General features: G+C 42.3%; 1 protein-coding gene across 3 annotated transcripts; it reads left to right on the top strand.

The window, feature by feature from the left end:
- Positions 1-2,811: 2,811 nt before the first annotated feature.
- On the top strand, positions 2,812-21,054 carry MYL1 (myosin light chain 1). 3 transcript variants are annotated; one of them, XM_066322423.1, is made up of 7 exons: positions 2,812-3,088; positions 13,734-13,761; positions 16,911-17,054; positions 18,690-18,863; positions 19,375-19,452; positions 19,901-19,943; positions 20,734-21,054. In XM_066322423.1, the coding sequence occupies exons 1-6, from the start codon at positions 2,969-2,971 to the stop codon at positions 19,927-19,929; spliced, it is 573 nt and encodes a 190-aa protein (XP_066178520.1). In that variant the 5' UTR covers positions 2,812-2,968; the 3' UTR covers positions 19,930-19,943; positions 20,734-21,054. The 3 variants fall into 3 exon arrangements, with proteins under 3 accessions (XP_066178520.1, XP_066178519.1, XP_066178521.1); XM_066322422.1 differs by having other exon boundaries at positions 19,901-19,953; XM_066322424.1 differs by lacking the exons at positions 2,812-3,088; positions 13,734-13,761 and adding exons at positions 12,588-12,691; positions 13,461-13,485 and having other exon boundaries at positions 19,901-19,953.
- Positions 21,055-21,501: the final 447 nt, after the last annotated feature.

Genomic DNA, 21,501 nt, shown 5'->3' with positions numbered 1-21,501 from the left:
CACTGCCCAGGAGATGTGCACCCAAGAAGGCAGCTGCTCATGAATTCTCATCCCCAGCTGCTTTCCCTTGGACATGGATCTTGGCAAGTCCTAGCAAGTGCAAGGGAGACACGGGACTTTGCACTGGCAATCCTGCTTGCAAAAAGTGGCTGCTAAAAGTGAAATAGGAACCTTCCTGCTGCAGCCCCTGGAACCCACCGCCCAGGGTGAGATGGCACAGCACTGCCAGAGAACGGCAAACCTCAGCTCCCATGCAAGATCACAGAATATCCTGAGTTGGAAGGGACCCACAAGGATCACTAAGTCCAAATCCTTGCCCTGCACAGAATCACACCCCGTGCCCAGGAGCATTGACCAAACATTTCTTGAGTTCTGTCAGGCTTGGTGCTGTGACTACTACCCTGGGGAGCCTGTTCCAGTGCTTGACCACCCCCTGAATGAAAATCCTTTTCCTAAAACCCAATCTAATCCTCTGCTGACACAGCTGCATGCCACAGTGACACACATCTCTGCATCAGCTAGTGACACACCTGATGTGTTCCCGGAGATGTCTTGGGACACATCCAAGCTTGCCAGGCAGATAAACCTGTGGTGTCCTGTCCCAGCATCAAAAAACTGACTAGATCCAAACCCTTAACTCAGAAATTGAATTAAGGACCTGCTATCTCCTCCTCCATACCTGTTTTATCTTCTCATCCAATCAATATACAATTATTTTGGATCAGCACATCACAAAACCACCTTTACTGGCAGAATAAAGCATATCCAGACACACCTGCATTATTACACAGGCCACGGTAATGGAAAAAAAACCAAAAAAAACCAAAAAAACAAACCACTAAGTTTGTTCTTCGTTCCTGAAATCCTCTCTTCCTTTAAAAATATATATTTGATGGTGGCTTTCAGGCTTATTTTATTGCAAATCACAGGTGGTCACAGAAATTATTAGACCATTGCCCATTCTTTCCTGCAATGAAAGTTCTCCCAAGTGTAATGATGCATAGAAATTGGTTTAGACTATTTCCATCCAAGTTACACCTCCAGGATTCATTCCACTGATGGATTCACTGAAGTTTGGCTTCTGCAATGTAAACCATCAGCATCACTAGAGATGCCCTCATCAGGCCCTTGGGGATGACAGGCTCCTGCTGATCAGCAGCAGTGTGGAGAGTCCATGCTCCCACCTTCCCAGACAGCCAACAGAGCAGGAATCCCTCCATAAAGCACCTTGCAGGCAGCCAGCAGAGCTCATACATCACAGGCTTTAGCCTAAAGGCAGAGAAATAAAAATAAAGTCCTTCCTAGTCTGTGTTCCCTAAAGCACTAAACAAGGCTTCAAATTATATCCATCAGTAGAGGTCCACTGATTCAAAAGGAAAGACTCAGCTTCCAGCAAGTCCCTTGCTCAAGGTCATGGCTGTAGCAGAGATCTGAGCCTGATCCTACATGAATGTACACCTTTAGCCTCTCTCCATCCCTCTCCTTGGTAGGTGTATTTTTGGTAAGTTTGCCTTCCTTGAAACACATTAATTGAAAATGCAAGTCCTTGGATATCCTGCCAAGTTTTGGATGTCCAGGCCTTCAAGTTTTCAACTTCTAAGTACAAAACACTCTATGTTATAATTCATAAGACAGAAACACGGGCCCATCAAAAGCCTTGCACTTACCAGCACAAAACTTGAGAGTAAATAGGAGAGGGATTGCTAGACAAGGGAGGAACAACCAGCGCTCCAGGATTTTCTGTGGAAAATCTCAATCGTATGCACTCAGGGAAATCATCAAGTTAAAAAAAAAAGTTAGAATCTGTTTTTCTGCCATGGAAAAAGTCTCATGAAAACACAAAAAGCCATCTTCTCCTGAAAGCTGTGTCTCTTGGAAAGCATGGAGAGCAGAGACATCCATTGGGAGACTGAGGGGTAGAGAGATAAACAAGGGACACAGGATGGCAGGCAAACAAGGTGAAAACAGAAGTGCCTCCATTGCCTGATGGCTAGTGTTCAATAATAAATCCATTACAAAGGGAAACCTTTCAGTGTGGGAAGACAACACCCAGCTGATCTCCATTCTATTAGGGCACAGCTAAACCCTGGGAGAGGAAAAATAAGATCAAAGGAAAGGATTAAAGGAAGCAATTTTCAATTTTAAACCCAGTCTTCATGGGATGGAAAGGAAAAGTAAGAAGAACTGAAAGACACCCAGGGTCAGGTCAGGGAGAGGTGCCTTGGCTGAAGGTACTGCGGTGTTTTCCGTATTTGTCTGCTTTATTTTTAAACACCCAGAGCCTTTGCTTCAGCAACACTTCCTTGAACAAAAAGCAAGCAGAGGAGGAGGGAAGGGCCGGAGAGAGAGAGAGAGAGACACAAATGGGGTTCGAAAAATATGATCTCCCCAGCCATGAAAGTCAAAATTACTGTTTGAAACTGAATCCTCCTGGAGTACTACACAGGCATGGGGGAAAAGGGGAAGGCAGGCAAGGAAAGAAAGATTTATTACTTAAGCAGAACTGAAATTCTGATGAGAAAACGGACCGTTCAATCCATATCCAAATTTCAGATCAGCGGCAGATCTGAAACCGGGCTTGTTATATTTCCCTCTCCTTTGCATGCATAAAAAAGACAGGGGAGGTGAACTGTGTTTTAAAGGGGAAAAAAATCCCTTGATCTCATGAAGGCCTGAACTCTTATATTCCATTTATAGCTCTAGCTAGAATGACATCCCCCTTGATTATCAGGCTGTCCAATCCAGCTGCATGTGTCAGGACTGTATGAGGCACTAAGTGAAATATATATATGCCCTTACAGGGTTTAGCACATCGGGTCCACCTCCAGGGTACAGGCTGTAGCTCATTCTGACCACTGCTCCTCTCCCAGGAATCACTTGTTAAGTGGTTTTTGTTTGGGTTGTTCGGGGTTTTTTTTAAAAAACTTTTTTTTAGGGCACTTTAACTTTCCAGTTTAAGCAACACAAAATGGCACCAAAGAAGGACGTAAAGAAACCAGCAGCAGCTGCAGCACCAGCACCTGCACCAGCACCAGCACCTGCACCAGCCAAGCCCAAAGAGCCTGCCATCGACCTCAAGAGCATCAAGGTAAAAGGGTGAGCCCATGGCTCACAGGGGAAAGGGAGCAGAGTCCTGGCTAAGAGCTGCAGGGAAGCCTTGTGTGTGCTTGGCTCCGGTTTGGGGACTGCAAGGAAATGAATGAGTAACCTCAGCCCATGGATTTGCTGACCTGCCTGAGCTTTTGACCATTTTAGCAGAGTGTAAGGCATGGAGCATGATTTAACAAAGGAGTGAAGCCTGGGGATGTCAAAAGTATGTTGGGGTGTGGACCTCTGAACTTTTTACCCCACTGGTTCCAGTCTCATCTGTTTGGTAAAGATAAATTTAAAATAAACACATAACCCCCCACGCCCCCCCCCTCCTCCCCCCCCCGAAAAAGAAACCCTGAAGTAGGTACATGAGGACAGGAATGGGGTTACTGAAACATGAAATACAATGTTTTCCCACAGCACTGTACAAAAGCCAATCTTTTATTGTTTAAAATTATTTTCCAAAATTTTGAACCACCTAAAGACCATTTAGTCATGTGCTTTGAAATCAATATGACTTATCTTTAAAAGAAGCAAAACAAAACTGTCTAAACCAGAGAGATTTGGCAGTTTTGCCTATTTTCTTTTCATTTGCACTCCACAACAAACATTGGTGAGACCATGAGCAAGAAAGCCATGGATGGAAGCATTTCGAGTGATTTCCTCTCATCTTTCTATGTTTGCTCAGAATTTTTAATTTGCTGCAAATTGAAAGCAACAAAGAGAAGGAGCCTTTTGGAGGTTTCCCTCTGACTGCACTGTCTTTTCTTCTCATAATGGCTTTAGATTTTGCATGTCAACCAACATCACTAACTCTTGCCCTGACCCTTTAAAGAAAAATCCTCCATTTTGGGAGATTCTTCACTTAGGAAAGAGGAGAGGGAGGCTAAGCAGTCAAGAGATAAAGAGACAGACTAGTTTCTCTAAGTAGGACTATAAATAGTTATTCTGCACCTACCTGGCAAGCTGATTGGTCCCAGGACCAATTTGCTAAATTCTACATAAAGAAACATGCCTATTATGGGTAAAAGAAGGACAAAGACTCCTAAAAGGACCTATATACGATGAATTTTATTTCAGATACCATAATACATATAGTCCTGAGATGTTAAGACATTTAGTGAAAATTTTCCAAGTTGACTTTAATTTTCCCAGTCTGTAGTCAGTGTTTTTCTACAAAAGTATGTATTTTGTCATAAGATTGAAGCTGAAGCCATTGACAAGAAGAGGAAAAAAAAAAAAAGACATTTTGAAATACTTAGAATTTTGAAGAGTACGTGAAAAGCCCACCAGTTTTCAGCATACTGTCTGAAAATTGGATTAGGCCTCACATTGCACTAGATGATGGGGAACCAAGCTAGATTTCCTGCTAAATATCTTAATATGATTTGATAGCTTTCTACATTCAGTAATCAGGAGAAAACAGAATTTTGAACTCCATTGAACCTATCTAATCTATCTTTACGTAAATAAGAATATATTACCAGCTAAAAAAATGTCAGATTGCACTCTGAGGCATCTTTGCAGTTCACTCCTTTACCCAAAGGAAATAGCAGCAAGAAATATATCCTGGTAGAACAGAGAGAACTCTCCCAGTTCTGTCATATTCAGACTGATTTAAAAAAATATAGAATTTAGAGAGACTTTCTTTTGAAAGATACTAGACAAAATGTTTTCTTCTGGGGTCCAAACCAGTCCCCATAGGTTGTCACCCCTTTCCATATTTTGAGAGTTCAGGCAGTGAAGAGAAACAATTTCAGGTTATAAGTAATTTGTCTAGGCTGTGTGGCAGACCCAGGAATCAAAGTTTTCTGTGTCTTAGCCAAACCCCTCAATTATTTCTCAGTCCTTCCATTCAACCATCGAAGTCTCAGCACGATAAAAGCTACAGCACCATTTCCAGCAAAACTTTGGAGACAGGGAGTATCCTTAAAACAAAGCTTTTGTCTGGGACTCAGTGAACAACCCTGACCTCGGGCTCTTTGCAGTGATTTACCAGTCATGAAGACCAAACCTACATCATTTAAACAAGGGGATCAGCTGGGCTATGCTTCACTCCTCAGGGAATTCAATTCCCCAGGGAATTAGCACCCGTGCCAGAGCTTGCTGCTCAAGAGAGGTGACTGGGAATGTCAGGCTGCAGTGCCATGATGATTTGAGGAACCACACAGCAGGTAAAAACACAGCAAGGCTTTGGTTATAAAGACACATTCAGGCCCCTTGTTACAGCTGGAGTGGGTAAGGGTAGAGTTGCCCAACCAGGGCTTACAGCAGCCAAATAAGCCACATTTGGCTGTGCACTTCATTCTCAGAAGCACTGAGACTATCATGACTACTGGCATCAGAAGTCATAATCATCTCCAAAACAAACATGGTGGTTTAAAGACATGAGTAGTGAATTCTCTTGGTTTTCTCTCTCCTCACTCAGATGCCTTTCTTGGCCCACCTTCTGGGAATCTGGTTTTCTGAACTTTTTGGAGTGTACATTTTGCAACTTCGGTGCTTTTTTCTCCTTCCTTAAGAGGACTGAAGCTGGGTTTGTCTGTCACCATCAGAAGCTGTGATAAAGTTGTGACGGGCCATTCATTCTTTTCTGTTCTTCATCAGTCTCTTGAAATTAACCAAATTCGAGCAAATATTTGGTGATTTGCTAGTGCCATCAGCAGCTAATATAAGATGTTCTATTTTTGAGCAACATGTATTGACTTTAATACTGAGTAACAGGAATACCCAACTAGTAGACTCAAATCTTTAAACTCATCCTTTTTACAGCTCACCTTGGGCTACAGTATAACAACCATAATAAGAGAGTGAAGGCAGGGATGAAGAACTTGCTTTTAAATGGAAATGTGAAGACCTATTTCCCTCTACTCAGGGAACAGCATAAAAACTCAATCTGCTTTGCACAAGCCTTTCCAGACCAAATGGCTATTTCCAACTTTCCTTATTACTAACATGTCTTGAATTTGCATAGGAAAGATTAAATAGTAACTGATGAGAACAGGGCAATGGATGCACCTGAGAGCCACCACTAGGAAACAATCATGATTAAAATCAAAATGAGCATAGAGATAATTTTCTTAAGAGACCCCCAAGAATTCTGCAATCAAAATTGAGGCCCAGCACACTCCTAAAAACACAACTTACCTGCTTTATCAAACTTCTTCTCCTACATAAGCCTGAGTGAGAAGAAATGCTTAACTCATGAAAAGCACAACTATGGGTCTGTGTCTGCAACAACTGGGAGTTGTTGTGAAACATGAATGATGCAGATGTCCCATGCTTGCTTTTGCAACTGAGGCACAGGGATACAGATAAACTAGGCATTGCACAAATCTGTATAACTTAGTCCCTATTACCAACAAGAAAAGCATGTTGGTTTTCCAACTGGAAATCTAAGGGTACTTCCCAGTACATGTAACCAGCCCTTGGACAGAGCCCAGGCTCATAAAATCAACTGGGATGGATGTTTTGGGATGCAAATGCTGAAGATGCTGAGGGCAGTGCTTTACAGGCTTCCATCTTGCAGATGAGCATGTCTAGTGCCCTGATCTGGTGTCACACACTAGGTCCTTTACCCCAAGGATACAGCTGAGTATCATCTCTTGAGTAGAGACAGAAAATGGGCCAGTGTCTACAGTGGAAGTGAGGTTCATGGGTACACAAGCCTTCCTATGCCAGTATTTTCAAGACTGAGATCCCAGAACATCAATTATACCCTGCCCAACTGCAGATAAGCCACCCAAAGGTTGAGAAGAAAAACAACTAAAACAACTACCAACTTGCTAAGACTTGCTAAAATCTTGTGTAACTGTGTGATGCATGATGATGATGCCTGTTGCATGGAAGCAAGCCTGTGATTGCTCTAACTGCAGAGCTCTTAAGGCAGTAAAAAGTGTTTCTCCAAGTGTCCTTATTTCTTGTTACATTCATTACTTGAGTAGGTCATCTCTGAACAGACATTGCTTTGGATATAACCAGAGAGAGATAAACTCACTAAAATGCACTGACAGAAAGCTCCTGGGCTAGAGGGCAAGCAGCACAGCAAATGTCAGCTGAAGCACTCGGAGAGCTCTTGTGATGCAGACAACCTCCACAGAAGCCGTGAGGAGAGAGCAGGAATGTCAGCAGTAGCTTTGCTCAGAAATGCTGACGGCTTTCTCAGGAAGAGGCAGGTTTTGACTTGAAACTTTTGGCTCAGGTCTTCAAATCCTGCCTGATCTATCTCCAGCTATGACTCCAGAAGGATTCCCTAGGATGGGTGATGTTGGACAAGGTCACCAGTCCCAAGTGCCCTTACGGGTAGGGAGGGGAAAAATGTCAATATGAATTAGGTCTCAAGAGACGTAAAGGTGCCTCCCTGATGTCATCCAGAGCAGCTTCCTGCTCCTGCTCTGACCCATGACAGCACCACCCAGGATCCAGCCCAGCCCCAGGCACAGCCCTTGCCTCTGTGACCCTCAGCACTGATGTGCCACAGCCCCATTGCTGACACACACAGGACAGGCCAGGACAGCATCCAGGTGTCCCAGGACAGGCCACCTGGACAAGGACTGCTGCACACCAACACATCCCCATGGGACACTGCTGCAAACAACACACAAAACCCACAGCTTAGGTTTGTTTACTAAGTCTCCTGAAGAACTTTGCCTCCTTTTCTTCCTACACTGCTGCTAAGCAAGGAGCCTATCAAAAATAGAGACTACCCACATTATATTAGTAGAAATGTTTCCTTAATGTTGCTAGCTGGAAAAATTGTTTGAAAAATAATGATTTTTTTTCCTTAAACAAGATCCATTCTTGGTAATTCCCAGCTTTAGCAGCATTTTAAAAGTAATGTCTATAGCCTTTGGAGTCTCTGGTGAATGGCAAACTTTGGCAGAAACAGGGAAAAGCAAATTACACAAAACGTAACATTTTGAGAGCTCACAGAGTAACTCCAAGTGTAAACAGGGGTTATGTGGCAGAACCTTAGTCCCATCAAAACAACCCCATAATATGTCTAAAACACTGTTTGAACCCCCCCTCAGAGCACAGAGACATTGTAAAAGATGGTAACAAGATCTTCGAGTTAATCTTATATAAGGCAAGAAGAAGGCGACAAATTTAGCCAATGACCAGGAAAGAAAGAAGTTGTCTGTAAGGAGATATGAACCAAGCAACCTGGAAATCTGCCCTTGCTTCACTAAGGCTTTATTACATCTCATACTCACAGCCAAGAAGCACTTTCAACTGGCTGGTTTACCCCAGAGCACTTAAATGTCAAGCAGCAAGGGTTTAAATTACACTAATACTCTAACAGTGCCACTGGGAGGCATGTTAAAACAAGAAATCCCTCCAAAAGCAGAGCTCCAGAGCCTCACACCTTGTGGAGCCCCTCGATTATACACATTCAAGCACAAAAGCAATTAGAATTGGGATATGTTCACAAGTGAGCACAGCTGAAGGCTCTCCCCCCCCCGCCCAAGCTGATGAAATGTCTTCAAAAGATCAAGGGTGCAGCTACAGCACATATCACACTCAGACATTTCAGAAGGGCACATTAATTAAACGTCAAGGCTCATCCAAAAGGTTCTGCACAGCTGCAAAGTAACCGTGAAGTTTCAAGTTTTAAAAAGCCGTAAAAAGGAAAGTCACAGAAAACGCTTAGGAAAAAAGTCAAATTAATCTGCAGTCAAGTCATTTCAACTCAGATATTTCTGAACTACTCTTTCATAGTATCTCACACATGCAATTTGCTCTAATGGGGGTTGTTTTTATTCTCTCTTCAGTTGTATTTCTAGGCAGTTCTGTTCTCAAAACAGACCTAAGTTTCTCAAGAGTTCTTCTTCTAATGGTTCTTATACAGCAGGAAGCTAAATCCATCAGGCTGTTAATTCTTACTTAAATGAGAAGCAACCTCTCTAAAACCTGTGGCATTGATTGCACAAGTTACAGAACTGAGGTGTGGGATGGGAAAGGACAACCTGCTTGACGGAGGGGTTTGGAACCCTGCACTCAGTGATGTCTACTAGAGAAGATGTGCAGCTGTATTGATAAAGGAGCAGACATTGATAGTGACCAGGTATCATATAAACTACTGAAGGCACAATCCTAGCTTAACTTCACTTAAAAAAAATAATAACCTCTCCAGTCCTGAATAGAAGACTAAATATAGAATGATTATTCTAGGAGAATCTCTGATTTTCCAAGATATCAGATATCTTAGTCTCTTTTAAAGAGACAGTACCTTGAAATAGCTGGTGATTCTCTAATAAACTCCTAGGATGATTCACTTCTTGTCATTCATCCAAAAGGTAACAAACTGATGGAGATGAAGAAGCTTAATGCTTTAACTCCCAGCAGCACCTTTTCCCAAGGCTTTTCATACTGTCCAGACCTTTCCTGAGTTACAGTGAACACAAGGCAGCTGCACCTCAGCAGAGCTGTACTCAGCCCCAGTGCTCACCAACCTAAAGAGGAGAGCACAGCATCACACTGCAAAGCCTGGGGCCCTAAGGCACATAAACCAGTGATTTTTGGGAAATCAGGAACTTTGTTAATCATTGGGAAACAAGGATTTGTGTGGATTGGGTCTCCATTTAGCTGGTGAGGAAGAGCTGCATACAACCCCATCAACTCCACCCTTCAACTGGGACCGGGTCAAAATGCCTCTGGCAACAGAATTATTAGAAGGTAGTCACAGACAATGCAAGGAACAAAACAAACCAAAAAACCAAACTCAAAACACACCACCTTTTTCTTCAGCACAGACAGCTTTCTGGATAATAACTCTGCCTATAAATAAGGGCTATATGAAGTTAGAGAAAGTCGAGTCATTCTGGTCTTTCCCATGTGTTGCAGTTCAACTTTTCATTCTTTTTGCTAGGGGTAGGGCATCCAGTTTTTGCCAAACTGAACTCTCTGAAATATTAAAATCACCCCTAAAGCCTTGAGACTCACAGTGTCCTCTGACAATGCAGAGAACACTGCCAGGATCAGAACTGAGATCACTGCAAAATACTTATGTCTTTGTCCCTTTTGAATTTCTGAAAGCTCCTTTTAGAATTGGAACTCTCACCTTTAATTTCTTTTAAGGAGTATTTGAAATATTTCTCATCCAGGCCATTTTGTAGTGGCCCTTAGTGAAAGCGAGTACACTTTAACCCCCAACAGACCTATGGTCTTAGAGCAGGGCATTCTTAATTTAAGTGAATGCAGCATGCCCATGGCTAGAATATTCCTCCCCAGTAAACCTCTATCTAGTGAGATTTTATTCAAGGATCAGTGTTGAAATGAAGGGCTGATATGGTGCACTAGTTTTTCCTTATGTGAACTCTGGGCCAAATTCTCATATTGTCAAAAGACAACCAGTTTATACGTAGACCCCTCTCAGTTGATAATATTTGGCAGCCCATTTAAGCCAGGTGACTAATCCAGGTATCTGTTTTCTATGCCCAAGACAAAGGCACTCTAATTATTTTCTGCTTGGCATCTTTTAGAATGAGTTTTGTTGTAGCCAAACATAGAACTTTCCTGTTCAAGAAAAGGAGTGTAAGTTTTCCCTAAAACAAAATAAATCCAAAAAACCCTCAGATTTGTTTTCAGGGGAACATTTCCCAGTTGCCAGCACTGGAGAGCAAGACTCTGAGGGCAGAAAGGAAATTTTACAAAAAGCAACATACTACATTGACCCAGACACCATTTCAGCTCTGCCAAAGCCTTTCAAAAGCTCTTCCATTAATGCAGGGGGACTGATGGCCAAGATCTGGATGAGCTTTCCCACCCACCTGAATTCCAGCCCCAGACTGTAAATCAGGAGCTCTGCACTGTGCTAAACCGATGTCAGCAAACCCAGAGGTAAACCATCAGCCCCCTTTCTCTGCAGCCACACCTGATTGTGGCCACACCTCCCTGTTCCCACAGGATAATAGATTACAAATAACAAAAAAACCCCAAAAACCAAAAAACCCCCCAAAAAACCCCAAAAATCCCCCACCAAAACCCAACAACAAACCAACAAAAAGCAAAGAATTGTCAGCGGAGCTTTCTTCATACTCAGTGTATTTCCAGATATTTCTAAAATATTGCAAATAATTTGTTCAAACAGAGCATTTTTCAGCTAAAATGGCAAGCACAGAAAAATCTTTGCAGTTGCATCTTTACTTTTTTCTAAATAGGAGGTAGGAGGTTAATATCTCAAATCCACTTAATTTGATTGTTCAGTTTAGAAACAATAGTACAATTAAGTGTGATTGAATTTGATTCTCTCATTCAGAGTATTCAACATACTGAAAAGACACAATCATAAAGGTCATGCTTCTCTTCAGGGTAACTAAGCACGCTACAGTTTTGATTAGTTTTCTCACTAATCACATCTCATCATTAGAAAACCAGGAGCAGTGATTGCTTAGCAGAGGGAACCAATAAAAATTAAAAGGGGGGATTTGAGTGCAGAACTGGGAGTCTGTTGTTGTCACACAACTATTCCCACACTGGTTTTATGACACTCTTGATCTGGTTGAGGCAACAGGGAAAGGAAGAAGCTTGGAGCAAATTCTGCCAATCCTTTTACATGCTATAACATCCATTCAGATATTTGATCTGGTCTTGGGGGATGCTACATGGTGGGCCTCGGTCTTTGCTACTAAAGCAGCAGCAGCCTCTACCTCCTGCTCCCTCTCTGTGGGCCCACCACGACCACCCTACAACCCAAAAAGCAAGCACCCCTTTCCCCACCATGAACAGTCATCCTTCCGGTTCACAAAGGCTTTGGGGGTCCTTTAGCTTCCATCACAGCTTCTTCTCTGCCTCAAGCTCACAAACATCTGAGCAGCACCATTTCTGTACACATCTGTGGGCTCTAAACCCAGCACCCTGGTGCCCCACCTAACCCAAGTGCCAGAGGTAGAGCATCCTGGAGATCACAGGCTGCTATGAATACAGATTTCCCATTGGTTCTAAAATACACACATCATTTTTTCCCTTTAAAATGTTAATTTGGAAAACGTGATCAGCGCAGAAGGAGAGCTTCACAGCAGGATACCACCTCTGCTGACAGAGAACTTTTCTGCTCAGTGTCAACAACTGCTATATTATCCATGTGAGGGGTTGAGCAAAGCCCAGCAAAGATTTGAGGGCCCTTCAGCTGCATCTCCCACAACCTGCAAGCCACGTGTGAAACCAGCCAGCCGGGCAAACACGTGGCACTCCTCACCCTCAGTGCTCCTTGCTCACTGACTCTACAGCTTATCAGAGAAACAGAATCCTTCCCTATAAGGAGGTCTGGACAAGGAATATCTCCTCCTGATGGTACGGACCCAGAAAGTGCTGACATGATTCAAACTTATTGCTTGTCACTCCCTGCCCCTCTTCAGCCTCCTAAAAATAGCCATCATAAGATGTCTATCAAGACATGGAGCCTCCTGTCACTTTGCCCTAAGAAAGCTAAAGAACTCGCCAAGGGGAGGGACCTCTTCCTTCTGACACCTAATCCAGGCAATGCCGTCAGCACTACCAGATAAATAAGGGGAAGAAAGGCAAGGAAAGCAGGACCACTCTCAAGACCTCGCAGCTAATCCTCCCTGCCTGTCTGCTGCTCTGCATTTCCAACTCAACCATGGTGGGTGCACTGGAAATAGTTAGCAGCCAGCCAGTGTATTTTACAGAAGTAAATCGGGCTTCTTGCCCACATTAGGTCTTGGGGGGAGGGGGAAGGACAGTCAAGAAGACAGTTTAGGTTTGCTTGGTTTTCCTGTTTAAACCTAAAGGTCTATGCAAGGTTTTCCAGTTAGTCTCCAGTTCCGAACCAGGCAACAGTAGTGGTGCAGCTCCCACAGCTTCCTACAGGAGGGTTACAATTTCCTAAGTTTTTTTTAAAATCAAATGCAACCAGCTAAAGTGGCAAGGAAAAATCATCTTTTTATATAAGCAAATATCAAAGATGAGTACTTTATGAAACAATGTACCGTCAAAAACTAATTCGAGACATAAACTTTAAGGGATTAATTTAATTTCTGTGTTAATGAAAAAAACTGCTTGTTTAGAAATATTCCATCAAATTATATAACTAAAATGGATCTATGCTAAAACAGTAAATGGACCTGATGGTAATTAATTACTTCCTTTTTTAGTTAAGAGACTTTCAATTTTTGTTGCTTCTTGCCACAGCTCTGGCATTCCCTGGGATGTAGATTTTAATGCAAACTTTAAGAACAGACTTGCTGATACATTTTTACACAGGAAGTTGCTAGATTAGGTTGCCATGGCCTAACTACCTTAGGCAAGACAGAAGTGAAAGCACTCAGGTACTTCGTGCTATTTACTTTCTCTCAGTGCATTTTCAGCAGTACTAGTTCTCTTTTTCTCTCTCTTTTTCTCCCCAACTGCAGTCCTTCTCTGCTGATGAAATCAATGGTAAGTGAAATCAAAGTTAAACTTTTACAGGGGGCAGGAGGGGGAACAAAATGGCTACCAAATGCTAAATATTCACTAGCCTTAACAGCTCTTTTGCTATCTGCATTACTTCTGCACATTTGACAGGCCACTTTTTTGCTCTTCTGGAAGATGACTCACGGATTGAACTGGATGCTTTAGAAAACACGCAGGTTCTCCCCCAGCCCCCCTTCCTAAGCTATTTTTTGTGATTGATTTCCTTCCAACAGATCGAGTTCTCCAAGGAGCAACAGGATGGTAAGTTACAAGAGAGCTGATGCCTTTTACATGGATGTGGGTTCAAAAAAGAGCCACAGGCTCAAAATTACCTTGTATGAAACAATGAGCTAAGACTTCATCTGGTATAAATCACCACACTCTTGACTTCAGAGCGGTGATGAGTTATGCTGAACGTGGTGACCGTAGATCTACATGTAATTTATCTGGATGTTTGTTTACATGCTGTCTGAACTGAGAAGTTTATACCATGGTACAAAGAGGAAATACACTACCTCTGCCTACTTGAACATTCTTCAGTTGTACTCCTGTTCTGGCTCTTCACAAGGATGCTGAAAATAAGTCTTGAACTTGACAGTCCCAGGGGAAATAGGCAGAAGGAGGACAACAGAAGGAGGAAGTGGGCTGAAAATTTAACTTAGCTGCAGTTACTTTGCAATCCCACACGAACAGAAGATTCAAGAGTTCTACATGTCACTTTTGCCAGGAGGTGCTGTGGAAGGAGAGGAAATAAAGGCTGTTTTCCTGTAAAAATATTCTTTAAGCATGGAAATAGTCAGCAGATAAGTGACTTGTGTAAACTGCTTCTCACACAATGGTCTGGATATTCTGCAATTCTTGAGCATCTTGCTGTATTCTTTGATTCTTTAATTGAAGCTTCCAAATTTCTTGTTTCAATCTTCTAGAAAGAAACAAAAAATCCAACAAGAAGATAGTTCTCCATGAAGCTCTGGAAATTTAGTTTTAAGTGTTTTAAATAGATGTGTATTTAGGCTGTGTCAAGTAATATTTAAAAATGTCAAAAACCCAGTAGTATATATAGTAGACTGAAGGAAGTGTTTAGAAAGGAAGATACAAGGATTTCCTAGAAATTTCCTAGGAATTTTCCTAGAAACATGTCTTGAGAGAGCCCTAAACTTTTTGAAGATGAGATTGCTCTCAGTAACACCATCAAAGCAATAAGGAGAGCTATAGTGCAGCAAGTGAGACTAGTAACACTCTCTTCTTGCAGTCCAAACTCCCTTGGTCACAAAACAAGTCATTTGGACTCTTCCTTACTTCTTAATTCTGAAAATTTTACAAAAGGATGGAGTGGGTTTATGGAAAAATGTCCTCAGTTCAAAGCTGCTGGCATGTGTAATGAAGCAAAACATTTCTTTCAGCTTCCCTACATATTTCAGGTCATCCAGCTGCCGTAACATTACAATGGCTGAACCAAGCAGCAGAGCAAATAGAAACTACTTGAGAGAGGGAGAATTTTCCAGGAGCAGATCTGCCCACCCTCAGTAACTATTTCCATCTACACAGCAGCTGAGTAGTACCATCCTGAGACAGACTTTAAACATGCTTGCTCCAGCAGAGGTATAAACTAGGACTGGCCATTAAAAAAATTAAAAATAAAAATCCACAGCAAAGATACATCACAGTGAAATACATGCCTGAGAGATGAAAGTATATCAGTCCTTTTCTGCAAGCTGAGGAGCAGAACCTAGTAAACCTCAAACTTCATGGGATTTACCCAATGTAAAAACTCTCCTGATGGCTTTGCTATTAGCACACTGGCATTGTTTTATCCCTCACTGCAGCTAAATGTCATTGATTTGGCAGATGAAAGATCAGATGATATAGTATAAATCACTACAACTCCACCCATCTCAGCTGCTGGAGCTGATATCAGGAAGCTCTACACAGAAGGTCATTATTTCATATCCTGCAATAAAAGCTGGAAGGAGAAAGAGAGGTAGCAGCAAAGGGTTATAGGTGTCTCACATGAGACAGTAAGAGGATTATTTTCAGATGTATTAGATGACAGCCTAGCAGGCTGACACTGTGTATCAGTGCTTTTACTGGGTGCCAGCAACAACTCCACCAAGGTGGTACAAGGAAGACTAAAGCAAAAACATAAATACCTCTGCAGCATATGTCCCCAGCACAAGATGAATGAAGACATGATCCAAAATGTGCCTTCTTACTCCTAAACCTGCCCCAGAGCAGAATGAACATCACACAGGCTGTGAAACACAAAGCCTGTGTGGCTGCTGGATGAGAATCATGACCAAGGAAAAGACATTTTACTCGGTTTGCTTGGAGCTAAACCACAGCATCATCAGACCCTGCAGTGCATAAAAGATCAACAGCACAGACCAAGATGCTTGTGGCATATGGGGTTCAAAGCCAGCTTTTTAGCCACACAGTTGACCTTTGTCCCCTCCTCTTTTCTAAAGACACATTTCTTTATTCAAATACTCTAAAAAGCCAAAAAATATAATCATACGATTGACGTGGAACTTCACAACAGAAGATGAAGGCTGGCAATGCAATGAAGGCAACTACCTGTGCTGATACTTGTAGGAGAAATGCCTGTACCCAAGGGCCTTGTCCAACAAGGTCAAATAAGTGAATACTGATCACCTGGCAGCACTGAAAGAAGTGAAGTCTCAAAGTGAACACACTGGAAATGCACAGGAAAAAGCATCACATGAGTACTTCACTGGAAAAGTGGAATATTCGTGCATCTGTAAGAAGAAGGGACAAACTACAAAGAACAGAAAAAAAGAAAAAAAAAAAAGAGGGAACAAACATGTTTGGAAATCCCACCCTAAGGCAATTTTAAGGAAAAATAACAGTAAATAATTTTAAATCCACCTTCAAGTTTCCTATTAGCACTGTGTAGTTGACATGCTGGAATTGCAGGCGGAACCCACTGAAGCAGGCTCCCAGTTCTCTGGAGTGGAGAGAAGGAGGAGTGTATAACAACGTTTTTAACATCTGCTGCTACATCATGTGAAGAAACCTATTCTTGAATGACAATGTTGGTAGGGAACTTACCTTTCCTTGTCCTTGAAAAAACTACAGGGTCAATCACAAAGCTATCGACGGCTATCAGCCCTTTTCTGCAAGCTGAGGAGCAGAACCCAGTAAACATCAAACTTCATGGGATTTACCAAATGTAAAAACTCTCCTGAGGCAGGAAAGATATGAAAGGTAGATATAAAAGTTTAAAAATAGTGAAACTGAAATGTCAGAGGGGAGGAGTTTTTCTTGGGACTGTGGGCCAAAGATTCCCCTGGCTAACTCCCCTGGAGTCAGTGGAAGAGAGCCAGGAGACAAGAGGCTCACATCTTGGTCAGTAGGGAGGTGCCTGGCTCAATGTCACTCTTCTCTTGCAGACTTCAAGGAGGCCTTCCTCCTCTTTGACAGGACTGGTGACGCCAAGATCACCCTCAGCCAGGTTGGCGATATCATCCGGGCACTGGGGCAGAACCCTACAAATGCAGAAGTCAACAAAATTCTGGGAAACCCCAGCAAAGAGGGTAAGTGCCCTACAGTCTTTTGGCCGTTCCTGAGATTGGGGAACAGCAGTTAGGCAACACCAATAGTCACAGCAGGAGAGAGGGGAGCTTTTGCTCTGATGGGGAGCAAGGGGGACCATGCAACAATACATGGTATTTCCCTCATTCCTTTGGAAGAGAAGGATGCTGATGGGGAACAGAGGAAAACCTTCTGCTTAAGACACACAGAGTTCTCTATAGGGCCCCTTTTGGCGTCAACTCAGTGCCGGTGTAACACACACTCATTGTGGCTCACAGTCCATCAGTGCCCCAGCCTTTGCTTGGAGAGCTGTGAGTCCATTTCTAACAACTGATACTTGGCTCTTCAGGTCCTTCCAGTGCAAGAACTTTGGCATAAGCCAAGACATGCCCTCAGGCTGGAAAGCCACCTGTTTATTTCAGCTGACTGGAATGGTCTTCCCAAAGCTCCTATAAACCTGGGCACACTGAAGCATATGTTGAGCATTTATTACTATTTTTTATTTCCTTTTCCTCTCTTTTAGAGATAAAAAAAGAAAGGATAAGTACTATAGTCCCCTCATTTTAACAAGGCCTTAGAAGCAGGTGATCCCTGATTTCAGTCATGAAGAACCATATTAAGATGGGCTAAATTATATTCACATCCTCTGTCCTGGTTAAGACAACTCTGAGGAATAATTCAGAAAGCTTTGGCACCAGCAGGAAGCTTTGAGGATAACACAGAGGTGAGATCAACCCAGGACTTTCAGTGATTCCAGCAATAACTGACAGTGACTTTGATATAGCTGCATAGGCTTTGTAACAACTGTATAATGAAAAATATCTGTCCATCTATTTCCATCTATTGTATTTTGTTGCTTCCTAGATGAAGCCTGGCAATGGAAAGATCCAGGAGGAAAGAAGAAAGAATAAAAAATATTATTTTATTTGGCAGCCTTGCTAAAAAAAAAAAAAAAAAAAACCACCCCCAAAAACCTCAAAACAAAACAAAATGAGAAAAACTTGGGGAAGTTCTCTCTGAGGACTAAAACTGTTAGCTCATAAGAGGAAAGGGGTTAGATGGACTAAGCTTAGGGAGTCTTAAACCTTCATTGTGAACATGCCCAAATTTACTACTGGAAACCTATCCCTCTGTACTTTCTTAGTTTTAATTAGTTCATTCTTTCGCTAATAGGCTCTGCCACCACATCAAAGTGACCCTGAAGAGGTCAGTAACACGTGAGCATCCTCAGTGGTTTGTCTAAGTCACCACATCCTACTCTGGTTACCTTTTCCCTATTCCTGGGGCTCAATATTTTTGTTTGACTGTATTCTGCAGTTCCCTCACTCCCCAAAGCTTTTCAAAGATTAACTCATACAGCAAATTTCATTTCTGAAAGAAAAATAGAACATGCACACAAGCATACAAAGCTATGTAAGAAGGATCCCAGATGTTAAAAATCAGATGGATGTGAAAACTAACTCATAGAATAAGAGAATCCAGATTCTGCAAAGGAACTGTCAACTTCTGAGGCAAAGACTGGAGTAAAGGCTAGAAAGAGCTGTGACAAGGAGACAGGGGAGGCACTCCCACATTTGAGGAATGAGGAATACACGTACAAATATCTATCACGTAACAACTGGTGTTTTTTTCCCCAGAGATGAATGCCAAGAAGATTACCTTTGAAGAGTTCCTGCCCATGCTGCAAGCAGCTGCCAACAACAAGGAACAGGGCACCTTTGAAGACTTCGTTGAAGGTCTGCGTGTCTTTGACAAGGAAGGCAACGGCACAGTCATGGGGGCTGAGCTCCGCCACGTGCTGGCTACTCTGGGTAAGGGATCTTCCTCTCTGCAAGCACTTCCAAAACTGCTGCAGCTGGAGAGAGGAAGGAAAGGCAGTCCAAACAGTTTGAAGAGGTAGGAGGCTGCTACCAAGTCAGACAAGACCCTGGGTTTCCTAACTGTGAATCTGCAAAGAAAGCAAACAGAGCTTTGGGCTTCCAAATAAAGACCAAAGGAAAAGGCTAGGCTTATGACATCTAAATTCAGACAAGGTATTAAGTGACTGTTTGATGAATAGAGAGGAAAGTCTGTACATCTCAGTGACATAAAAAATGGACAAAAGTAGAAGGTCTGCTGCATAGTTTCTTTACTCTGTAGGAATACCTAGAATCCCTATGCATATATGTCTCTGTCTTCTAAAGAAAGTTAAAATTAATTAAGCTCATGTCATATAGAGGTGTTTTTTCATTAACTCAGAAAATAAGAAATGCCTTTGGAAAAGCTGTAGGTTTCAGCCTCAGTTCTGGGTGGAAGAATGAAACCAGCTCTCTCCACACTCAGGTGAGAAGATGACAGAAGAAGAAGTAGATGAACTCATGAAAGGTCAGGAGGACTCAAATGGCTGCATCAACTATGAGGGTAGGTGCAAGATGGTTCAACATCCATCCTACATTTTTCCTCTCTCTTACAGTTTCATTACAGTAAGAGGTAAGAATTCATTTTAGCTTCTCAGGGAAATCAGACAAAGCTCCAGTTGAGTGGCAGTATGCTTATCCTGCAGTCACACCATGCAAAAGACTCAACTCAGCCACAGCAGAGGAGGCTGTTTTCGTCAACACCAAATCTCCAGACTCTGACTTTCTGTAGGGCAGTTGCAGTGATTGTATCCAATAGCTACTGTCTTATCACACTTAAGCAAGAAGAGAGCTTGATTAAACACTTAAAACTTTCTATCATATCAGAGCAAATCCAACCAGGCACATATTTTTAATGCCATCAGCTCATGAACAGCTGTTAATTTTAGAGTTATTTCCCAAGGTAATGTCTGCTGCTCCTTCTAACTAGCATATCTGGTTTTTTTCCACAGCATTTGTAAAGCACATCCTGTCTGTCTAAGAGGAATTCCCCAGGTACCAAACGGTATGTTCTTCTCATTTGCACACTTAACTTCATCTGCTTGCTATCCATAAAGGCTTCTATATACCCGTGGGCAAGAGAGGCTACAAAACCATGACACCAACATTGCTCCAACAATATCAAAAGAATAAAATGAGACTGTTCTCCAGAAGCAGAGACAGCAGGAGTGCAGCTTCCTGGCTCTTGTTCACAGCCCTCATCAGTGTTTAGTAGATTTTTCAAAAGCAATGCAAATTGACAGCCTGAGACATTTATCCCACAAGCACAGTTGAGATTTTTTTAAAAATGGTAATCAAAGCCTCACCTTGCAATAATTTGTAGATTTCTGTTAAGACAGAGTGGCCTGAATACTCACGTGAGCTATTGAGAACAGGTCTTTAAACAAAACAATCATCTGAAGAAGAGTATTGTCACAGTCATGATCAATAGCCAAAAGAGGGCTTCAAAAGGTCCCAATTATTTAGCACTACCCCGTACAAGTAGGAGAAAATAAAAACAACAATCCCCTCTCCCTGCCCCCTAGCCTTTATATGCTACTATTTTGTCCAGAGGAAGGGAAAAAAACCCACAAAAAAGCCCACCCAAAACAGCAGCTGTCTTTAAAATGCAAACATACTATTGTGGGCCTATGTGAACAGCCAGTTATTCTATCCAAGGAAATACACATTCCCAACTGTCTGAAACAAACACCTCAAAACAGAAATCAAGGGCGCAGTTTGTCATTTTGCAAGTGTTTCTTCAGCCAACATTGACTTCAAATACAATTCTCCCGTTCCTTCCCAGAACAAGCCAGAATTAGAAAGACCAGATGGCATTCAAGATTTGCCTGAAATTCTTACTCAGTCTGTCACCATCAACATGGAAACTGCATAGGACTGGATGATATGACTCCATCCCACCACCTTTTACCAGCACATTCATGGGTATCACCTTCGGGTCACTACACCTTCATTTAAAAAAACCTGAGCTTTTACCAAAGCAAACTACATGGAAGAAACTCTCCCATCCAGGGTCCATCCATCCCAACCATCTTTATCCATGTTATTTGCATTGAAACAATGTCATTTCTTGGAAAAATAAAGCATCCATAAATCCTTGTGGTCACTTTGTGGCTATGAAGTTGTTTGGTTTTGGGTTTTTTTTTTTTCCCATCTGTTCAAACCCACTCAAAGCAGCATTCAGCAGTTAATTCATTTTCCCTGTATATTGCACACCATAAAATAAAATTTTATAAATAATATAAATATGGACATTTCCAGTAAGTCACTTCACTTAATCTTAATGAAAAATGCTTTTTTGGGGGTCTGGGGGGAGTAGTTATTAATTAGGGCACACCACTAACATCAGCATTTACAACACTTTCGGGAGAAGAGAACCTGGTATCTGTTGTCAGAACCACTCCAAAGGTGGCAAGATCCAAAGCAGGGTGGCCCTGCTGCAGGGGACCATGCAGAGCCACTTTTCCCAGCAAAATCTCCCCTGTACTGCTGCAACAGCAGGTAAACAGCACTCTTCGGGAAGAATCCTACCTGCTGCCTCTATTTACAGCTT

Source organism: Sylvia atricapilla, chromosome 7 (assembly GCF_009819655.1).
Source record: "Sylvia atricapilla isolate bSylAtr1 chromosome 7, bSylAtr1.pri, whole genome shotgun sequence".
NCBI lineage: Eukaryota > Metazoa > Chordata > Aves > Passeriformes > Sylviidae > Sylvia > Sylvia atricapilla.
This window is presented reverse-complemented; position numbering and strand designations above follow the sequence as displayed.